Here is a 23,671-nt window from a genome sequence, read left to right as displayed (position 1 = left end):
ATTTTTTGTTCTATACATCCAACAGCATGATAAAAGGTGCTGAGCTTGGAGCCAGTACACTTTATGATCTTCATTCATAAAATAAGTTTATGGACCTTTTACTGGTGTGCTTTTTGACCCACTCATTTCCTGGATGAGTGCTTCATAAAGAATGTGTCATTTCCCAACTGTGCTACATTGGAGACCAGTGGCATGGTTCCCAGAGTTTCCACAGACTGTTGATTATGTGGGTACAGAATTTAGGCTTTCTACCCTTCCGTGTCTGGCTCAGACTTGAGATTAATTTATAAAGCATATTTTATTAATGTGGAAATATATCTCTGGTATAGATCTATATTAAGACAGTCTTTCAGATTTTGTTCTGAAATGGTTCCAGAAGCTATAGAAACCATGCAGTTTTTTCCTGATAGGATGTTAGATTTTATATCTAACACCATAAATGCTATTTCTAACAAAAGAAATGTTATAATGGTAGAGCAGAAAATACTCCCCAAAATAATAAAAGAACTTTTAAAATTTTACCTAGATTTGACTATAAATAATTGGAGATTATTAATTATAAACTTATTAGGAGAAAAATGTTACATATAAGGATTGAAAACAGCTTACACAAATCTGATTTTGATTATTTCATAGAACTTAGGTATAAAAAGAATATATTTTTGTGGTAGTATGTGATCTTTTTTGGCACCACTTAGGTTTAAAGAGATGATCTGAAAAAAGCTTTCTTGTCCCCTGCAAAAAGCTTGAGCTTGCAGTTAGTTCAAAGTGCTAGGTAGTAAGACCTAAGTTAAGTGGTTGTAAAACATGGTTAATGTTGTAGATATGATCAATGGAGAGATAAGTATATCTTCTCACCTTTCAAAATACTAAAACAGACTCCCATTTAGGTCTTTACTCTATTTTGAGTTTTTGTGTATGGTGTTAAAAAGTGGTCCAATTTGGGGCGCCTGGGTGGCGCAGTCGGTTAGGCGTCCGACTTCAGCCAGGTCACGATCTCGCGGTCCGCGAGTTCGAGCCCCGCATCAGGCTCTGGGCTGATGGCTCAGAGCCTGGAGCCTGTTTCCGATTCTGTGTCTCCCTCTCTCTCTGCCCCTCCCCCGTTCATGCTCTGTCTCTCTCTGTCCCAAAAATGAATAAACGTTGAAAAAAAAAAAATTAAAAAAAAAAAAAAAGTGGTCCAATTTTATTCTTTTACATGTAGCTGTCATTTTGCCAGCACTACTTCTTGAAGAGACTATCTTTCCCCATTGTATACTCTTGCCTCCTTTGTCATAAATTAATTGGCCATATAATTTCGGGTTAATTAAAAAACATATTCCCATTAATGGGCTTAGCAATATAAATAACGGCAACTTCCAGAGAAGACTGTGGAGTAGGAGGACTCTGAGCTCACCTTGTCCCATGGACACACCTAGATAACACCTGTATCAGTGTATATAACCCAGAAACAACCCAAAGACTGGCAGAACTGACTCTTCACAGCTACATGTAGAGTACAGGTAACATGGAAGAGGGTGGGGAGGGCAGAGACATGGTCTGAAGCATTTGGCTTTGAAAACCAGAGGGGCATAATTTTGCAAGTTCCTACAATCAGCGGGGCTTAACAAATGGGATGCTATAAAAATCAGGCTGGTCTATGGAGAGCCTAGAGGGCAAGGAATGGAGTCTCTGCACGTGGAGCACAACAAACAGCCCTGTGGAGATACAGCATAGAAGAACAGTTTAACGCCTGGGGTGTATGGGAAGGAGGTTTTGTTTGGTTTTTTACTAATCTCAGAGTGTGTGCTGGAGGGGCAGGGATCCTTGGGAGACTTCTCCAAGAGCTGGCAGGTGCCACTTTCCTCCCCTGCCTCCCAGCCTATATACATGGATACCAGCAGGAACCAATGCAGGTCCAACACTCACCACCTAATTTGCTAACAGCATGAACTGCCGTCACATTCTCCTGCAGACCTGCCCCCTCCAATACACTGTTGGCCAGAGCCATCCAAAGTGGTGCCACAAGGGTGGCATCATGCAAGCAGACCTGACAGGAAGCAGCACCACTCCAAAGTCACTCCTGTCCCAGGAAAAGGGAAAGATAACCACACACAACTGTGGCCCCAGCAGTAGGCTGGGGGCAGACAACTGGTCTCACTGCAGGCCTTGCCCACCAATGAAAGCCTCTCAGGGGGAAACATAGGGAAAGCACCCAGCAGTTTGGTGCTACCCTCTGGCATTGCCTGGTCTGACTTAAACCCAAGACTGCCCCAGACTGATGCAACAACAACGGGACCAAATCCTGGCCACAACAGGCAAAGACAGCCATGGCTGGACTACTGCAAAAGCAGCTCAATTACAACAGCAGGGCACATGCAACACATTGAGACACCCTTGAAGTGCCAAATTCTGGTGAGTAGGGGAGACTGCATTATAGGGCATCCCAGGACCTCTTCTTCATAAGGCCATCAATCTCAAGAGCAGGAGATGGAGCTGACTTTCCTAACACAGAAACAGACACAGAGAGACAAAATGCAACAGAGGATTCTGTCCAAAATCAAAGAACAGGACAAAATCACAGTAAGAAACTAAATGAACAGAGCTAAGAAATATGAATATAGTGGACTTGAGAAAAGAGGGGAGGGATCTCAATGAGACACTCAAAAACGAGACAGAAAACATAAAAAAGAACCATTCAGAAATGAAGAGCTCAAAAAAAAAATAAAAATACACTAGAGGGAATAAATAGTAGAGGGCACAGAAAAACGGATAGGCAACCTGGAGGACAGAGTAATAGAAAGCAATCAAACTGAACAGGAGAGAGAAAAAAATAGAAAATGAAGACAGACTTAGGGAACTTAGCAATACCATCAAGCATTCATCTTACAGGAGTTCCAGAAGAGAGAGAAAAGGGGGTAAATAATTTATTTGAGGAAATAACGACTGAAAACCTCCCAAATTTGGGAAGGGAAACATCCAGATCCAGGAGGCACATAGAGCCTCCAACAAAAATCATACTAAGGAGGTAACACCAAGATGCATAGTAGTTAAAATGGCAAAAAGTAGTAAGCATTTTACAAGCAGCAAGAGAAAAGAAAACAGTAACATACAAGGAATATCCCATAAGTCTATCAGCTTATTTTTCACAGAAACTTTGCTGAGAAGGGGGTGTCATGATATATTCAAGGTCCTGAAGGAAAAAAACCTGCAGCAAGGCTATCACTTACAATAGGAGAGATTAAGAGTAACCCAAACGAAAGTTAAAGGAATTCATAACCACTAACTCATCCTTAATAGAAAAGTTAAAGGGGACTCTTCTGAGTGGAAAGGAAAGACCATAAACAAGAGTAAGAAAAGTAGGAAGTACAAAAGCAGTAAAATTAAATATATCTGTAAAAATTAGTCAAGGGACTCACAAAGTAAAAGGATGTAAAGTATGACACCATATACCTAAAACATGGGAGGGCAGAGAGGAGTAGAGTAGGTTCAAACTTAAGCAGCCATCAACTTTATAATATAGATTGTTATATGCATTAGATGTTATACACAAACCTAAGGGTAACCACAAATCAAAAAACAGTAACAGGTATGCAAAAAAATAAAGAGAAAGGAATCCAAAATATCACTAAAGAAAGTCAGCAAGGAAGGAGCTGAGAAGGAACATAGAACTACAAAAACGACCATAAAACAAGTAACAAAATGGCAATAAGTACATACCTCTCAACAATTACTTTGAATATAAATGGATTAAATGCTTTATCAAAAGACACAGGTGATGGAATGGATTAAAAAGACTCATCTATATGCTGCCTACAAGAAACTCATTTTTGACCTAAAGACATCTGTGGATTAAAAGTGAAAAGATGAAAAAGCATTTATCATGCACATGGATGTCAAAAGAAAGCTGAGGTAGCATTATTTATATTGGACAAAATAGACTTTAAAACAAAGACTGTAAAAATAGACAAGGACACTATGTAACTATAAAGGAAACAATCCAAGAAGATATAACAATTGTAAATATTTATGCACCAAACATGGAAGCACCCAAATACATAAAGCAGTTAATAAACGTAAGGAAGTAATCAATAGTAACATAATAATAGTAAGAGACTTTAATATCCCACCTACATCAATGGACTGATCATTGGCTTTGAATGACACATTGGAACAGACAGATCTAGCAGATACATTCAGAACATTCCACCCTAAAATAGCAGAATACACATTCATGTGCATATGGGGCAGTCTCTAGAACAGATCATGTATTAAGCTACAAAAAAGTCTGAACAAATTCAGAAAGTCACACCATGTATCTTTTCTGACTACAACACCATGACACTAGAAATCAACAAGAAAAAATATGGAAAAGAACACAAATACAGGTCTATTATATAATGTTCACTAAACAATGAATGGGTCAACCAAGAAATTAAAAGAGGAAATAAAAGAGGAAATAAAAAAAATACATGGAAACAAGTGAAAATGAAAACCCAGCAGTCCCAAATCTTTAGCAAAAGCTGTTCTAAGAGGGAGGTTTACAGCAATACAGGTTTATCTCATGAAGCAAGAAAAATCTCAAACTACCTAACCTTACACTTAATGGAGGTAGGAAAAGAAGAAAAAACAAAACTCCAAATACATAGAAGGAAGGAAATAATAAAGATTGGAGAAGTTAACAAAATAAAAACTAAAAGACTAGAATAGATGAATGAAAACAGGAGCTGGTTCTTTGAAAAGATCAACAAAATTGATAGACCTTTAGCCAGACTCATAAAACAAACAAACAACAACAACAACAACAACAACAACAAAACAGGAGAAAGGACTCAAATTAACAAAATCAGATATGAAAGAGGAGAAACAATTGATACCAGAGTAATACCAAAGATAATAAGAGAGTATTACAAAAAAAAATTACATGCCAACACATTGGACAACCTAGAAGAATTGGATAAATTCCTAGAAACATAAAACCTCCCAAAATGAATCAGGAAGAATTAAGTAATTTGAACAGACTAATTACCAGCAATGAAATCATTAATAAAAAACACTCCCAACAATATTCTAGGACCAGACAGCATCACAGGTGAATTTTACCAAACATTTAAAGAAGAGTTAATACCTGTTCTTCTCAAACTATTCCAAAAAATGGAAGAGAAAGGAAAGCTTCCAAATTCATTCTATGAGGCAAGCATTACTCTGGTACCAAAACCACATAAAGACACTACAGAAAAAGAAAACTATAAGCCAATATATTCTGATGAATATAGATGCAAAAGTCCTCAAAAAAATACTAGCAAATCAAATCCAACAATACATTAAAAAAATCACTTGCCACAATTAAGGGATTTATTCCTGGGATGCAAGGTGGTTCAATATTCACAAATCAATTGATATGATACATCACATGAACAAGAGAAGGGAAAAATCGTATGATCATTTTAATAGATGCAGAAAAAAGCATTTGACAAAGTACAACATCCATTCATGATAAAAACCCTCAAAAGTATGATTAGAGGGAACATGCCTCAATGGCATAAAGACCATATATGAAAACCCACAGCTAATATCAAACCCAATGGTGAAAAATTGAGTTTTTCCCCTAAGATCAGGAACAAGACAAGAATGACCACTGTCACCACTTTTATTCAACGTAGTACTGGACATCCTAGCTACAGCAATCAGACAACAAAAGAAATAAAAGGTATCCAAATTAGTATGGAAAAAGCAAAACTCCCACTATTTGCAGATGACACGACACTACATGTAGAAAACCTGCATGACTCAACCAAAAACCGTCTAGAACTTATAAATGAATTTGGTAAGGTCACAGAATACAAAATCAATACACATTTCTATACATTAATAATGAGGTAGCAGGAAAGTAATTAAGAAAACAATCCCATTTACAATTGCACCCAAAATATAAGATACCTAGAAATAATCCTAACCAAAGAGGTCAAAGACCTGTACTCTGAAAAATAAAAAACACTGATGAAATTGAGGACGACACAAACAAATGGAAAGATATCTGATGCTCACGGATTGGAATAACAAATATTGTTAAAATGTCCATACTACCCAAAACAATCTATATATTTAATGCAATCCCTATCAAAGTACCAACAGCATTTTTCACATAACTAGAACAAAGAATTGTAAAATTTGTATGGAACCACAAAAGACTCTGAATAGCCAAAGTGATCTTGAAAATGAAGAATAAAATAACAATTTAAAAACTTAAAAAAAAGAAAATGAAGAATAAAAAATTTAAGTATCACAATCTCAGATTTCAAGTTATACTACAAAGCTAATTAAAACTGTGTAATACTGGCACAGAAACAGACACATAAGTCAATAGAACAGAATAGAGAGCCCCAAAATAAACCTACGATTACATGGTTAATCTTTGACAAAGGAGGCAAGAATATGCAATGGGACAAAGCCTCTTCAACAAATGGTGCTGGGAAAACTGGACAGCTACGTGCAAAAGAATGAAAATGGACCACTTTCTTATAAAATGGATTAAGTACTTAAATGTGAGGCTTAAAACCATAGAAATTCAAGAAGAGAGAACAAGCAGTAATTTCTCCGAAATCGGCCAAAAGCAACATTTTTCTAGATACGTCTCCTGAGGCAAGGGAAACAAAAGCAAAAATAAACTATTGGGACTAGAACAAAATAAAAAGCTCTGTACAGCAAGGAAACCGTGAACAAAACTAGAAGACAAACTACTCACTGCGAGAAGTTATCTGCAAGTGACATATGTAATAAAGTGTTAGTATCCCGAATATATAAAGAACTTACACAACTCAATACCAAAAAATAATCCAATTAAAAAATGGGCAGAAACAGGTACATTTTCCCAAATAAAATATACACATGGCCAACAGACACATGAAGATGTATCTAGGAATTTATCCATTTCTTCCAGGTTGTCCAATTTGTTGGCATGTAAGGGAAATGCAAATCAGATACCGAAAGAAGCCTTTTTTGTTCCCCTTATCTGATTAAAGGCAGAGCTTTCTGAGAAGCTGCCATAAATCCCCTTGGTTCGAACTTCCAGCCAAGGAAGGAAACCTAGATGAGAAATTGCATAAACAAATATGAGAAATTACCATACATATTTCACACCTCTCTCTTGCACTGATATACAAACCCCTACTTCTAGTTGCTCAGGCAGCACTCCCCAAACTTTTCTCCTACTAACCTGTTGTCAATTAATTCACAGGCTCCCCAACCACCGAACGCGGAAGAGGAAAAGTTCCCAACACTACTTTATGACTTAACTCTCTGGTTGTGTTTCCCAGTCTGTGAAATGAGGAGGAGAATAGGTTGCCATGATGTATAAAGAAGCTACATAATACAGAGCACAAGTAATAATCTTTTGCTGGTGGAGGGTCAAGCTTCCATGTTGATGGCTGCTGACTGATTAGGATGGTGGAAGCTGAAGCCTGGGGTGGCCGTGGCAATTTCTTAAAACAATAAAGTTTGCTACATCCACTGACTCTTCCTTTCATGAATGATTTCTCTGTATCATGAGATGCTGTTTAAAAGCATTTTATCCACAGAACTTCTTTCAAAATTGGGAATCAGGGCATCGGTTAAGCGTCCGAATTCGGCTCAGGTCATAATCCTGTGGTCTGTAAATTCAAGCAGTATATTGTGCTCTGTGCTGACAGCTCAGAGCCTGGAGCCTTCTTTGGATTGTGTTTCCCTCTTTCCTGCTCCTCCCCTGCTCACGTTCTTGTCTCTCTCTCAAAAATAAAAAATTAAAAAACATGTCAAAATTGGTAATCAATCCTCTCAAACCCTGCTGCTGCTTTATCAACTAAATTTACGTAATATTCTAAATCCTTTGTTTCATTTCAATAATCCTCATTGCATCTTCATCAGGAGTACATTCCATCTCAAGGTGGCTACACTAAAGAGATTTTCAATATAGATGAAAAGAGCCTTATTGAAGGCTTTCAATTTATTTTGTCCAGACTATCAGAAGATTCACTTTCTATGGCAGCTCTAGCCTTTAAAAATATATTACTTAAATAATAAGACTTGAAAGTTGAAATGAGTCCTTGATCCATGAGCTACAGAATGGATGCTGTGTTAGCAGGCATGAAAACAACATGAATCTCATTGTACATTTCCATCAGTGCTCTTGGATGACTAGGTGCATTGTCAATGAGCAGTCATATTTTGAAAGGAATCTTCTTTTCTGAGCAGATCTCAATGTTGTAATGTAAACTGTTGTGTTGTCATCTAGGCTTTGTTGTTCCATTTATAGAACACAGGCTGAAGATTTAGCATAATTCTTAAGGACCTTAGGATTTTTGGAATGGTAAATGTACACTGGCTTCAACTTAAAGTCACCAGCTGGGATGGCCCCTAACAAGAGTGTCAGCATGTCATTTGAAGCTCTGAAGCCAGGCATTGACTCTTCCTCTCCGGCTATGAAAGTTTTAGATGGCATCTTCTTCCAATAGAAGGCTATTTTGTCTACATTGAAAACCTGATTTTTAGTATAGCCACCTTCATAAATTATCCTAGCTGGATCTGGATAACTTGCTACAGCTTGTTTCAACTCTTGCTGCTTCACCTTGCACATCTGTCATGGAGATGGCTTCTGTTCTTAAACCTCATGAATCTCTGCTAGCTTCACACTTTCCTGCAGCTTTCTCATCTCTTTCAGCCCTCATAGAACTGAAGAAAGCTAGAGAGTCTTGCTCTGGATTAGGCCTTGGCTTAAGGGAATGTTGGGGCTGGTTTGATCTTCCATCCAGATTACTTAAACTTTCTCTTTATCAGCAATAAGGCTGTTTCACTTTCTCAGGGAGTAGCGCTTTTAATTTCTGTCAAGGACTTCTCCTTTGCATTAACACCTTGGCTAACTGTGTGGTGTCAGAGGCCTAGCTTTCAGCGTCTCTTGGGTTTTAACATGCCTTACTAAGCTTAATCATTTTCTAGCTTTTGATTTAAAGTGAGAAATGTGTTGTGGAAAGTGAGAGATCTTTTGTCCATTTCTTGAATGGATTATTTGTTTTTTGGGTGTTGAGTTTGCTAAGTTCTTTATAGATTTTGGATACTAACCCTTTATCTGACATGTCATTTGCCATTCCATCAGCTGCCTTTTAGTTTTGTTGTTTCTTTTGCTGTGCAGAAGCTTTTTACCTTGATGAGGTCTCAATAGTTCATTTTTGCTTTTGTTTCCCTTGCCTCCGGAGACATGTCTAGAAAGAAGTTCCTGCAGCTGAGATCAAAAAGGTTGTTGCCTGTTTTCTCCTTTTGGGTTTTGATGGATTTCCTATCTTACATTTACGTCTTTCGTCTATTTTGAATTTTATTTTTGTGTATGGTGTGAGAAGGTGGTCTGGTTTCATTCTCATGCATGTCTCTGTCCAGTTTTCTTAGCACAATTTTGAAGAGACTGTCTTTTATCTTTGAAAAAAATTTCTTTTTCATGTTTATTTATTTTGAGAGAGCACACACATGAGTGAGTGGGAGAAGGTTGGCGGGTGGGGGGAGAGAGAATCCCAAGCAGACTCCACGATGACAGTACAGAGCTGAACGTGGTCTTAGTCTCATGAATGGTGAGATCATGACCAGAGCTCAAATCAAGAGTCAGACACTTAAACAACGGAGCCACCCAGGTGCCCTGAGACTGTCTTTTTCCCATTGGATATTCCTTCCTGCTTTGTCAAAGACAGTTGGCCATACATTTGTGGGTCTATTTCTGGGTTCTCTATTCTGTCCCATTGATCTATGTGTCAGTTTTTGTGCCAGTACCATACTGTCTTGATGATTACAGCTCTGTAATACAGCTTGAACTCCAGGATTGTGATGCCTCCAGCTTTTTTTCTTTTCCCCCAACACTACTTGGCTATACAGGGACTTTTCTGGTTCCATACAAATTTTAGAATTGCTTGTTCTAGCTCTGTGAAGAATGCTGGTGTTATTTTGATAGAAATTGAACTGAATGTATAGATTGCTTTGAGTAGTATAGACATTTTAACAATATTTGTTCTTCTATCCATGAGCATGGAATGTTTTTCCATTTGTTTGTATCTTCCTTAACTTTTTTAAAATTTAATTTATTTTTTTAAATTTACATTCAAGTTAGTTATCATATAGTACAACAATGATTTCAGGAATAGATTCCTTAATGCTCCTTACCCATTTAGCCCATCCCCCCTCCCACAACCCCTCCAGTAACCCTCTGTTTGTTCTTCATATTTAAGAGCCTCTTACGTTTTATCCCCCTCTCTGTTTTTTATACTATTTTTGCTTCCCTTCCCTTATGTTCATCTGTTTTGTATCTTAAAGTCCTCATATGAGTGAAATCATATATTTGTCTTTCTCTGACTAATTTTGCTTAGCATAATACCCTTTAGTTCCATCCGTGTAGTTCCAAATGGCAAGATTTCATTCTTTTTGATTGTTGAGGAATACACCTTTGCGTGTGTGTGTGTGTGTGTGTGTGTATCGCATCTTCTTTATCCATTCATCCATAATAATACCATAATAGTAGGGGATTTCAACACCCCACTTACAACAATGGACAGATTATCTAAGTAGAAAATCAACAAGGAAACAATGGCTTTGAACGACACACACTGCATCAGATGGACTTAATGGATATATTCAGAACATTTCATCCTAAAGCAGCAGAATATACATTCTTTGCTAGTGCACATGGAACGTTCTCCCGAATAGATCACATACTAGGACACAAATCAGCCCTCAACAAGTACAAAAAAGATCACGATCATACCATGTGTATTTTTAGACCACAACGCTGTGAAACTTGAAATCAACCACAAGAAACAATTTGGAAAGATAACAAATACTTGGCGACTAAAGAACATTCTACTAAAGACTGAATGGGCTAATAACCAAGAAGTTAAAGAGGAAATTAAAAAGTACATGGAAGCCACTGAAAATGATAAACCACAGTCCAAAACCTCTGGGATGCGCAAAGGCGGTCATAAGGAGGAAGTATATAGCAATCGAGGCCTTCCTATAGGAGGAATAAAGTTCTCAGATATACAACCTAACCTTACACCTTAAAAAGCTGGAAAAAGAACAGCAAATAAAACCCCAAAGCAGCAGAAGACAGGAAATAATAAAGATTAGAGCAGAAATCAGTGCCATTGAAACAAACAAACAAAAAAAAAAACAAAAAACAACAACAACAAAAACACAGTAGAACAGATCAATGAAACCAGAAGCTGGTTCTTTGAAAGAATTAGAAAAACTGATAAACCACTAGCTCGTTTGATCAGAAAGAAAAAGGATTGGACCCAAATAAATAAAATCAAGACTGAAAGAGGAGAGATCACAACCAACACAGCAGAAATACAAACAATAATAAGAGAATCTTATGAGCAATTATATACCAACAAAATGGGCAATCTGTAAGAAATGGACAAATTCCTAGAAACATATAAACTACCAAAACTGAAAAAGGAAGAAATAGAAAATTTGTACAGACCCATAACCAATAAAGAAATAGAATTAGTAATCAAAAATCTCCCAAAAAACAAGAGTCCAGGGCCAGAAAGCTTTCCAGGGGAATTCCACCAAACATTTAAGGAAGGGTTAACACCTATTCTCTTGAGGCTATACAAAAAAAATAGAAATGGAAGGAAAAGTTCCAAACTCTTTCTATGAAGAGATCATTACATTGATTCCAAAACCAAAGACCCCACTAAAAAGAAGAACTATAGACCAATTTCCCTGATGAACACGGATGCAAAAATCTTCAACAAGATATTAGCCAACCGGACCCAACAATACATTAAAAAAATTATTCACCACAGCCAAGTGGGATTTATCCTGGGATGCAGGGCTGGTTCAATATCCACAAAACAATCAATGTGATTCATCAAATCAATAAAAGAAAGGACAAGAACCATACGATCCTCTCAATAGATGCAGAGAAAGCATTTGACAAAATACAGCATCCTTTCTTGATAAAAACCCTTAAGAAAGTAGGGATAGAAGGACTATACCTTGAGATCACAAAAGCCATACATGAAAGACCTGCTAATATCATCCTTAATGGGGAAAAACTGAGAGCTTTCCCCCTAAGGTCAGGAACAAGATAGGGATGTCCACTCTCGCCACTCTTATTCAACATAGTATTGGAAGTCTTTGCCTCTGCAATCAGACAACACAAAGAAATAAAAGGCATCCAAATCGGCTAGGAGGAGGTCAAACTTTCACTCTTTGCAGATGACATGATATTTTATATGGGAAACCCAAAAGATTCCACCAAAAAACTGCTAGAACTGACCCATGAATTCAGCAAAGTTGCAGGATGTAACATCAATGCACAGAAATCGCACCAATAATGAAGCAACAGAAAGAGAAATCAAGGAATCGATCCCATTTACAATTGCACTAAAAACCGTAAAATACCTAGGAATAAATCTAACCAAAGAGGTGAAAAATCTATACACTGAAAACTATAGAAAGCTTATGAAAGAAATTGAAGACACCAAAAAATGGAAAAATATTCCATGGTCCTGGATAGGAAGAACAAATATTGTTAAAATGTCAATACTACCCAAAGCAATCTACATATTCAATATAATACCTATCAAAATAACACCAGCATCCTTCACAGAGCTAGAACAAACAATCCTAAAACTTGTATGGAACCAGAAAAGACCCCGAATAGCCAAAGCAATTGGCTTGAAAAAGAAAACCAAATACAACTTCAAGTTGTATTACAAAGCTGTAATCATCAAGACAGTATGGTACTGGCACAAAAACAGACACATAGATCAATGGAACAGATTAGAGAATGCAGACATGGACCCACAAATGTATGGCCAACTAATCTTTGACAAAGCAGGAAAGAATATCCAATGGAATAAAGACAGTCTCTTCAAGTGGTGCTGGGAAAACTGGACAGCGACATACAGAAACCACATGCAGAAACCACTTTCTTACACCATACACAAAAATAAACTCAAAATGGGTGAAAGACCTAAACATAAGACAGGAAGTCATCAAAATCCTCAAGGACAAAGCAGGCAAAAACCTCTTTGATCTTGGCCACAGCAATTTCTTACTCAACATGTCTCCGCAGGCAAGGGAAGCAAAAGCAAAAATGAATGATTGGGACCTCATCAAAATAAAAACCTTCTGCACAGTGAAGGAAACAATCAGAAAAACTAAAAGGCAACCGACGGAATGGGAGAAGATATTTGGAAACGACATAGCAGATAAAGGGTTAGTATCCAAAATCTATGAAGAACTTAACAAACTCAACACCCAAAAAACAAATAATCCAGTGAAGAAATGGGCAAAAGACATGAATAGACACTTCTCCAAAGAAGATATCCAGATGGCCAACTGATATATGAAAAAATGATCAACATCACTCATCATCAGGGAATTACAAATCAAAACCACAATGAGATACCACCTCACACCTGTCAGAATGGCTAACATTAACAACTCAGGCAACAACAGATGTTGGCGAGGATGCACAGAAAGAGGATCTCTTTTGCATTGTTGGTGGGAATGCAAGCTGGTGTAGCCACTCTGGAAAACAGTACGGAGGTTCCTCAAAAAATTAAAACTACAACTACCCTACGATCTTTAACTTTTTTATTTCATAAGCTTTCTATAGTTTTCAGCATACAAATCTTTTACCTCTTTGGTTAGGTTTATTCCTAGGTATTTTATGGTTTTTGGTAGAAATGTAAATGGGACTGATTCCTTGATTTCTCTTTCTGCTGCTTCAGTTTTCCAAAGAAGACATCCAGATGACTAACAGACACATGAAAAGATGCTCAACATCACTCATCATCAGACAAATATAAATCAAAACCACAATGAGATACCACCTTACAACTGTCAGAATGGCTAAAATTAACAACTCAGGAAACAACAGATGTTGGTGAGGATGCAGAGAAAGGCAAACAATTTTGCACTGTTGGTGGAAATGCAACTGGTGCAGCCACTCTGGAAAACAGTATGGAGATTCCTCAAAAAATTAAAAATAGAGCTACATTATGACCCAGCAATTGTTCTACTGGGTATTTATCCAAAGGACACAAAAAAGCTGATTTGAAGGGGCACATGTACCCCAATGTTTACAGCATCACTATCAACAATAGCCAAATTATGGAAAGAACCCATCTGTCCATCAACTGATGAACGGATAAAGGTGTGGTGTGTGTGTGTGTGTGTATATATAATATATATGTTACATATATAATACATATACATAACATATACATACACACACACACCACATATATATATATATGTGATATATATATGTATATATACATACGTATACACACATATATATACACCCACAATGAAATATCCCTCAGTGATCAAAAAGAATGAAATCTGGGGTGCTGGCTCAGTCACGTAAGTGTATGACTCTTGATTTTGTATGTAAGTGTAAGTCACGTAAGCCACGTAAGTGTATGACTCTTGATTTCAGGTCATGGTCTCACAGTTCGTGGAATTGTGCCTTGCGTCAGACTCCATGCTGAGAGTGGAGCCTGCTTGGGATTCTCTCTGTCCCTTTCTCTGCCTCTAAAATTATATAAATAAACATTAAAAAAAAAAAAAAAAGAATGATATCTTGCCATTTGCCACAATGTGGATGGAAGTAGAATGTATTATGCTAAGTGAAATAATTCAGAGGAAGACAAATATCATATGGTTTCACTCATGTGGAATTTAATACAAAACAGTGAACACAGGGAAAGGGAAGGAAACATAATACAAAACAGAGGAAGGCAAACTCTAAGAGACTTTTAAATATAGAGAACAAACTGAGGGTGGCTGGAGGAGTATTAGATGGGGGGATGGGCTAAATGGGTGATGGGCATTAAGGAGGGCATTTGTTGGGATGAGCACTGGGTGTCATATCACTACTCCTGAAACCATTATTACACTGTATATTAACAAGCTTCAATTAAAAAAAAAGGGTAGTGTGGGTACCCTTTCTCAGTGAGAAAATCTTTATCTAAATCTTTATCTAAACCTAAAATCTTTAGAGAGGCAAGGACTTGGCCATGAGGCTATCTGGATAAAGAGAAGAGGAGGAACAGATGATGCTGGTAACCTAAGGTGTGTTTGAAACATAGTAAGGAGGCCAGAGGGAGCAAAAAGAAGTACAGGAGATAAAGTCAGAGGGAAGTATAGAGATGCAGTGTAGGAGACACAGTCACAGGTTATATGGGGTGTTGCAGGCCATGGCACGGACTCAGGACTTTAAAATGAGAGAAATGAGGAGACATTGGAGGTTTGGAGTGTAAGAGATTCATAATCTGTTGTAATTTTGAAAGAATTAGTGTGGTTTTGTGCTAACAAGAGACTTTATAGGAATCACAGTGGGAGAACAGGGCCCAATTAGAATGATTCCAGTAATTTAGGGAGGAGATACCTCTGGCTTGGATCAAAGGAGTAACAGCAGAAATGATAGGTAGTGCTCTCATTAAGATGTTAGGCATGGAGTATGTTACCCTTCCCAATGGCATCTGAATTTTAAAGTACCTCACCTTCCTTTGGGGAAAAAAAAAAGAGGAGGAGGAGGAAAAGAAGATGAGGACATATACTAATGGTTTAATTTTAGGCACTGCTGAAGAAGATATTCCAAGGGGAGCTGTCCATGGGCCTCTCACATTATTCTGCCAGCATAATCTGATTTAAGCACAAGGCGATTTTTGTGTCAGATGATTATTCTAGAAATTGTGAGGACAAGCAATATTAAACAGGGATTTATATAATATCCTCTGTTCATTCAGTCATTCAAGCATGAAGCATTTCTTCACACTTACAATGTGAGTCAGGCAGTTTTCGAGGTAATTGAGACACAACAGTGAACAAAACAAACAAATGTCCAAGCCTTTGCAGTGCTTGTATTCTAGACAAAAAAAAAAAAAAAAATAATAATATGTAAGCTTTTTAGCATATCATGTAATGACAAATGCCATCAGAATAAAAGTGGAGCTGGGTGAGAGTAAACCGAGTGTGCAGCAGGAAAGAGATGCTTGCTTTTATTTCGAGTACTCAGGGTAGGCCTCATTGATGGAAGGGAAAGATTCAAAGATTGCGAGTTCTTAAAACTGATAATAAAACTTAAAACTGATAATTCCATTATCAATATCAATATCCATTATCAATAATCAATTTTATAATTATTTAATATACCTCTATTCAGGAGTCTCAGTAAGAGTTTAATGATTCAACTATGACGTGACACTATATTGCTTACTGTCTTTTAAATAGTTTTCCTTATAAATCTCATACCTGTGCCATATTTGAAATCTTTTATATAGTTCACTATAAAGACCTAATGTGACACTAAATAAAATAAATAAATAAATAAATAAATAAATAAATAAAGGAAGAGATGTGCAAAACTTCCATTCACCTGAACGCTTAGAGGAAACTGCAGGGTTATTAATTAGCCTAATTTCAAGATTACTGTGATTCAGGGAACAGGGAAGCCCAAAGGGAGGGAGAGGTGGAGAGTGAGACAGGGGAAAGGCTGGCAGGTGGAGCAGTGAGAACATAAACAACATTTATTGACTAAGTTTGTCATCTAACATGGGCACAGTTTGCGGCACTCCAAAACACTTACAATAACACCACCAAAGATCACTGATCAAGGATCATCAAAACAAATATAATAATAATGAAAAAGTCTGAAATATTGTGAGAACTGCCAAAATGTGAGACAGAGACATAAAAAGCAAATGCTGTTGGAAAAATGACACTGACAGATGTTTGATGCAGGGTTGCCACAAACCTTCAATTCATAAAAAACAGTATCTGGGAGTGCAGTAAAGCAAAGTACAATAAAAAGAGGTATATATACCTGTATATAGTTTTGACAATTATTCTATTTTAAAAGTATAGCTGAACTCAATTTTTTCCTTTTAAATTGCTATAATACATACCACTCTAGAAATCTGATTTCTACAAACTGGGCTTGTTAAATCATTTGTCTTGGGAGGTTTTATAAGGAAAAAAATAACCCCTACACACACAAAAAAATCACACTGTATGGTTTTGGGGTAAGACAGTTCAGCCACAGCTGCCAGGGAAGCTCCTTCTGTTTTCAGACTGCAACCCAATTTTTACCATTATTAGACCTAGGCTTGAATTTCCATGTTTTAATGAATGAGTAACTACATAGGTTCTTATTTGATAGATCAATCCTGAAAAACTGCTTAGAGCGGAGCAATCATATTACTCTGGCTGTTAAATAAGAACAAGAGATCAAAATTGTTGAAGAGAGAAGGTGAGAATTTATCAGAAAATCAAGCTTAGAATAGCTATCTAGCAACTGCATATCCCTTGGCTGGTCAAGTTGGCAGATGCTGATAATAATTTGGCTTTCAAATGTCACACACACATATATACACACACAAAGTAAAAAATTAGAACAGTAAAGAATCTGAAGTTTATGTCTGCATGTATAGAACTTCTCTAATGATTCTTCTCTAAATGATACATTTGTGTACCAAACTGGAGTATGTTTACATACTTAATAATTTAATTTCCTTCCAAGAGATAACTTAGGCACACACAATAAGAGAACTCATGTTCCTCAAGTTCTATAAAACATTAACTTTAGTTACTAAGTGTAGCATTTGGGGGCACTGAAGTTTAATTGAACTGAAGTTAACATGTTCTAAAACAACTAAGTTCAAACTTTCCTTCTAAAAAGGAAACACACATATAAGCACTCATGAACTGCACCAGACAAAAAGCTCTCTGGGTGTATCTTCCATTCCTAATGTGATATCAGGAGTCCTCATTTCCAAATAGTTGATTTCAAAGAATGGTGAACTGACTCAGATCTAGACATGTGAAAAACATAGATTACTATGATTCAACTATTATCATCATGTCTCAGCTCCTCCAACTTCTTTGGCCTATGAAAGACAATTGGGGTGTGTTACTCTTCCTATTCTTCAACTACTCTATTCCTGTCAACTATTTGTAACTGATGATACCTAAAATTCAGTGTACTTTTTATCTGTTTTTAGAATATGGTACTCAGTTCTCTCTTCCATATGATGTTTGTTATGTACCTATTTTTCCTAGAGTGGCACTGTGCTATATAGCATGATTTCACAAAGCACAATTCTATAGAATAACTAGAACTGCACCTGTATGGAAGCTATGGGAAAGTCCCCCACTAAAACTCTTAGACTAGGAGGGCTAGGCAGTGAAATTCTAGAATGAGAATATCAATATTTTCCTTGTATCCCCTCCTGTGGATGAAGGCTACTGCCTGGAGCTCTTAAGTACTGTAGGTCATGATGGTGGCAATTGTAAAAAGAAATTCATTAATTAATATGCTTCAACTCATACACCTCTTTCTGGTGCTCAATAATTCATCAGGAGGAATGAGAAGAAATGTCTGGGAACTCCCACTTAAATGTCTCTTTTAAGTTCACCTCATATCTCTGTAAAGAATTCATCATTTCCTCTCTACCAATGTCTCTGTATCTGCTAGAGATAATATTATTCCAGTTCTACTTTCAACTCAAAATACCAAATGATTTAAAACTCATTCTTTTTCTTAACTGACAAATTTACTATCACCAAACCTAACATTTAGTAGTGGACCAGATTTGTGCAAGCAATGCATAAGGAGAAGAGATGGATGAGGGGAGGAGAAATTACCCTACTTCTTATTTCTTTTCTTATTGCATGTTAAGACAAAGATTATTTTTAAAGGCTTAAAGATTCCTAAGTTTGGGAAGGTCAATAGAAAGCAATACTTATATCAGACAATTAGATTTCAAAACAGACACTGTAATAAGAGAAAAAGGACACTGAATAATAATGAAGGGGACAATCCAACAAGAAGATACAACAATTATAAATATCTGTGCACCCAACAGAGAAACACCCAAATACATAAAACAGTTAAAAACAGATACAAAGGAACTAATCAATGATAATACAATTAATAGTAGGGGACTTTAACACTCCAGTTACATTAATACACAGATCACCTAAACAGAAAATCAAAAGGGAACAATGGCTTTGAATGATGCCCTAGTCCAGATGGATTTAACAAATACATTCAGAGCATTCCATCATAAAACAGAATACACATTCTTTTCAAGTACACATGGAACATTCTAACTTTATACACAATCTAACTTTATACATAAAGGCTCTAGAAAAAGAATAAGAAACAAAATCTAAAATCATAAGGAAGGAAATAATAAAGATTAGAGCAGAAATAAATGATATTAAAACTAAAAAAAAGCAGAACATGTGGTAGGGTCCCCTTCCTAAGGAAAAAGAAACAAACAAAATCTCAAGGCAACCTTGCTATTCGTGTACTTGACAACATCCCTCATGACCTTGTAACATGAGACCACTTAATCAGACTAGATGTTTGTGTGTTACCATATATGGGAGACAAGGAAGTAAAAAAAAAAATATATATAAAAACTACGCCACGTGGTGTTCGGGGCTTAGTTCTTCGGGTACGTACTCAACTAAGACTTATTTTGTTGTACAAGGCTCTTTATATTCTGTTCTTAATCTGGCACTTGGTCAAATAATTTACCACTTCCTGTACTCCTGGCCACAATGAACTTTTTTTTTGTTTTGTTTTTAAATGTTTATTTATTTTTGAGAGAGAAAGAGATAGAGTGTGATTGGGGAGAGGCAGAGAGAGGGAGACACAGGATCCAAAGCAGGCTCCAGGTTCCGAGCTGTCAGCACAGAGCATCATGTCAGGCTCGAACTCCTAAACCATGAGATCATGACCTGAGGCGAAGTTGAATGTTTAACTGACTGAGCCACCCAGGTGCCTCCACGATGAACGTTTAAACCATTACTTCCACACTACGTGGAATGGCCTAAATGTTTATGTCCTCCCAAATTTACATGTTGATTTAAACATGGGCGCAATGTGATGATATTAAGAGGTGAGGCCTATGGGAGGTGATTATGTCACAACAGTAGAATGGGAGTAACCACGAAAGGCAGTAGTGTTCTTATAAGAGACTTCAGAAAGAACGCTTCTCCCTTCTGCCATGTGAGGACACAGTGAAAAGATGAACATCTATGAATTGGGAAGAGGGACTAACCAGACACTCAATCCTGGTCCAGCCTCTAGAAATGTGAGAAATAAATGTTTGTTGTTTAAGCCAGTCTGTTATTTTTGTTATAGTAGCTTGAACAAACTAAGATACCATGTTAGCCCCTTTCTGAACTCTGTACTTTTTTACATGCCATTCTAATTTTCTACTGTTTTCCTATTCTAACTTTCTTTTTGGCCTGGTAAGCTCCTACTCATTCTTCAACACCCAGTTTGATATTCATCTCCTCTGAGAAGGCTTCAGGGTTTTGTTTTAAAAGCAAAGTAATTGTTACCATCCTTTGTATGACCATGGCCTTCCCAAATAGGTAGCAAGCTGCAGGACATCAGAGATATCGTCTTAAACAATCTTCCTATCCTCAGCATCTGGCTCATAGAGAAAGCTTAATGAATAATGAATGAATGAAGAATATCTCGACAGTCTGTGAGAAACACAGTTGTCTTCCCAACTAAATACAGTCATTTTTAATTTTTCTGTAGCCATAATATGACAGTGAGCAACACTGAGGTTATCCTGACATTTTCAAGGCCTGCCTAAGTATTTTTTGAATTAAATAAATATCCAAATGATCCATAACTGCTTAGAAAGAACTTAAAGTGAATTTTTTTTAATGTCTGTTTATTTTTGAGAGAGACAGAGCACAAGTGGGGAAGGGCAGAGACAGAGAAGGAGACACAGAATCTGAAGCAGGATCCAGGCTCTGAGCTGTCAGCACAGGACCCAGTGTGGGGAAGGGCAGAGAGAGAGAAGGAGACACAGAATCCGAAGCAGGATTCAGGCTCTGAGCTGTCAGCACAGGGCCCAGTGTGGGGCTCGAATTCCCAACCTGTGAGATCATGACCTGAGCTGAAGTAAGACATTCAACTGACTGAGCCATCCATGCTCTCCTAGAAAGAACTTTTAAAATATCTTTCTGTAATTCTTTGAGCATATCAAAATTTCTACATTTTCTCTAGAGACAGCTGAACATTTAGAAAGCAATTTACAGAGCAGAAGCAACTTAAAGCAAATGATCAAAGAGAAAAAGAGGCAAACAGAACAACAAACTTTTAAACATAGAGAACAAACTGGTGGTTATCAGAGGGAGACAGGTAGGGGGATGGGTGAAACAGGTGAAGGGGGTTAAGAGTACACTTTTGGTGATGAGCACTGAGTAAGTATAGAATTGCTGATTCACTATTTTGTACACTTGAAACTAGTATTACACTATATGTTAATTATACTGGAATTAAAAAATAATCATATTTAAAAGAAAAACAGAAGCAACTTACTTTATTTTGATCTTGTACAACTAATATTTTTCTAGTATTTTCATCAAATACAGCTCCTGTTGGGGGAAAAATGAAAGATAATTGAGAAATATTAATTTCATTCACCTTAGACTCTTCCCATACTCTTACCTGTGGTCATCAAAATTATACCCATCCTGGAAGGCCTAGTTCAATTACACCTCATCAATGAACACTTGTAAAATCTCTCTAGCAATAAACTGATCGCTCAGTTATTCGGGTTCTTTTAACAACTTGGAATACCAATGATGGATCTAGCATATGCTGAGTGGTAGGATAATTATCTGCATAAGCTTCTTCTCTTTTCAATATCTATTCCTGACGGTACACAGTTACAGAATTATTTTATTCTTCTGTAGCACTTATTTTAGTGTCTAATCTTAAGTGCTTAAAAAATATTTATTGAATGTAGTGACTTTTCCATTCTCATCTTTATTCTTTGAATTGCTATGTATAGAAAGTGTATTGTGCCCCTGATGATCTAAATCTCAAATATCTTAATATTCAGTGCAAGACCTACCTGAAGCCACTTATATTTCTTTTTTTGATTTTTTTAATGTTTATTTATTTTTGAGAGAGAGAGAGAGGTGAAATGCAAGCAGGGGAGAGGCAGAAAGAAGGAGAGACAAAGAATCCAAGGCAGGCTCCAGACTCTGAGCTGTTCAGCACAGAGCCCGACTTGGGGGTCAAGCTCGTGAACCACGAGATTGTGGCCTGAGCCAAAGTCGGATGCTTAACTGACTGAGCCACCCAGGTGCCCTAGCCACTTATATTTCTTTATGACATATGTATATGACTTTATAACATCTCAATATATTGCTTTGGGATATTTCTTTATTTTATATATGTTTTAAGTTCTAGTCCTTTTCTTTTACTTATTCATCATACACATTGCCACGCACACTGGGCATTAGGGACTCAAAAATAAGGTTTGTTTTTTATTTCTCTTTGGGCAATCCTGGGTCAAAAATACAAATGACACCATAATGGTTTATATTAGTTTCTTTTAAATGTTATAATTTAAATATATTTGGGGGCACCTGGGTGGTTTAGTCAGTTAAGTATCTGACTTTGGCTCAGGTCACGATCTCACTGTTTGTGGGTTTGAGCTCTGTGTTGGGCTCTGTGCTGACAGCTCAGAGCCTGGAGCCTAGTTTGGATTCTGTGTCTCCCTCTTACTCTGCCCCTTCCCCACTCGCTCTCAGTCTCTGTCTCTCAAAAATGAATAAACGTTCACGTAAATAAATATCTGTATTTACGTAATGTGAGGAAATATTGTAAAAGATACTTTCCATATACTCTTCCATTCTTTCAATATCAATTGAGTTCCTATACCTAATACATATGGGTTCTCTATATATTGAGCCCTGTTATGTCAGGCATTTTTCTAGGTGCTAGAGATATAGTGTTAAACAAAACAAAATTCCTGATCCTTGATGGGCTCACATTCCGGTGTGTGTATGAGGAGGTAATAAGTAAATCAAAAACAAATTATATACAACATGAGGTGATTGCAAACATTTTATGTTGCAATAAAATATAGAAGAGGATAGCTATGTATAATATAAGGAATGACAAATTTCTCTGAAATGAAAACACCACATTTAATGTTTAAAAGAAGGATGGGGCGCCTGGGTGGCTCAGTCCGTTAAGCGGCCGACTTCAGCTCAGGTCAGGTCACGATCTCGCGGTCGGTGAGTTAGAGCCCCGCGTCAGGCTCTGGGCTGATGGCTCAGAGCCTGGAGCCTGCTTCCGATTCTGTGTCTCCCTCTCTCTCTGCCCCTCCCCCGTTCATGCTCTGTCTCTCTCTGTCTCAAAAATAAATAAAACGTTAAAAAAAAAAATAAAAAATAAATAAAAAAAGGAAAACCAGTGAGATATAATTAACGTTAATGTTGGCTTCTATTAGAAAATATAAATTATAACTTAATTGAATTGGATTTTACAAGGGTTAGAATACCAAAGAAATGGCAAGGAAACCTACTCTTAAATTTTAATAATTTGTGATTACTCAAAGTGTACTTTTCCCTAATGAATTTTAAACATGAGCAAAGTAGTTCAAAGACAAACCTAACACTGCTAAAGCACAATGTGAGCGACCCCTGCTGGTCACAACTTAAAAGTTAAATCAACACAAAGATCAGGGATTAAATAGAGATTATCATATTATGATTAGTGCTTTATGTGCATTATCTCAGGTATTACTCATAATAATTGTGTGAGTGGTAGTATTTTGAGTGCCCAAGTTCACACGGCGCTAAAACTGTCTGGATTCTGAGTTGG

General features: G+C 37.0%; 1 protein-coding gene across 5 annotated transcripts in view; it reads right to left on the bottom strand.

Moving 5' to 3' along the window:
- Positions 1–23,671, bottom strand: part of NUDT6 (nudix hydrolase 6) — a 35,877-nt gene that overhangs the window by 5,555 nt on the left and 6,651 nt on the right. For 4 of the 5 annotated variants that reach the window (XM_045468299.1, XM_045468279.1, XM_045468318.1 and 1 more), the window contains exon 3: positions 21,371–21,426. Coding sequence is in view for 2 of the 5 variants with exons in the window: in XM_045468279.1 (XP_045324235.1) it covers positions 21,371–21,426 (56 nt within the window). In the remaining 3 variants the exon portion in view is untranslated. Of the gene's footprint in view, positions 1–20,373; positions 20,562–21,370; positions 21,427–23,671 lie in introns of those variants that run through there. The other variant, XM_045468288.1, reaches the window with a different exon arrangement.

This window comes from Leopardus geoffroyi, chromosome B1, assembly GCF_018350155.1.
Source record: "Leopardus geoffroyi isolate Oge1 chromosome B1, O.geoffroyi_Oge1_pat1.0, whole genome shotgun sequence".
NCBI lineage: Eukaryota > Metazoa > Chordata > Mammalia > Carnivora > Felidae > Leopardus > Leopardus geoffroyi.
Note: the sequence above shows the minus strand (reverse complement) of the source record. Positions and strands in the feature narration are given on the sequence as shown.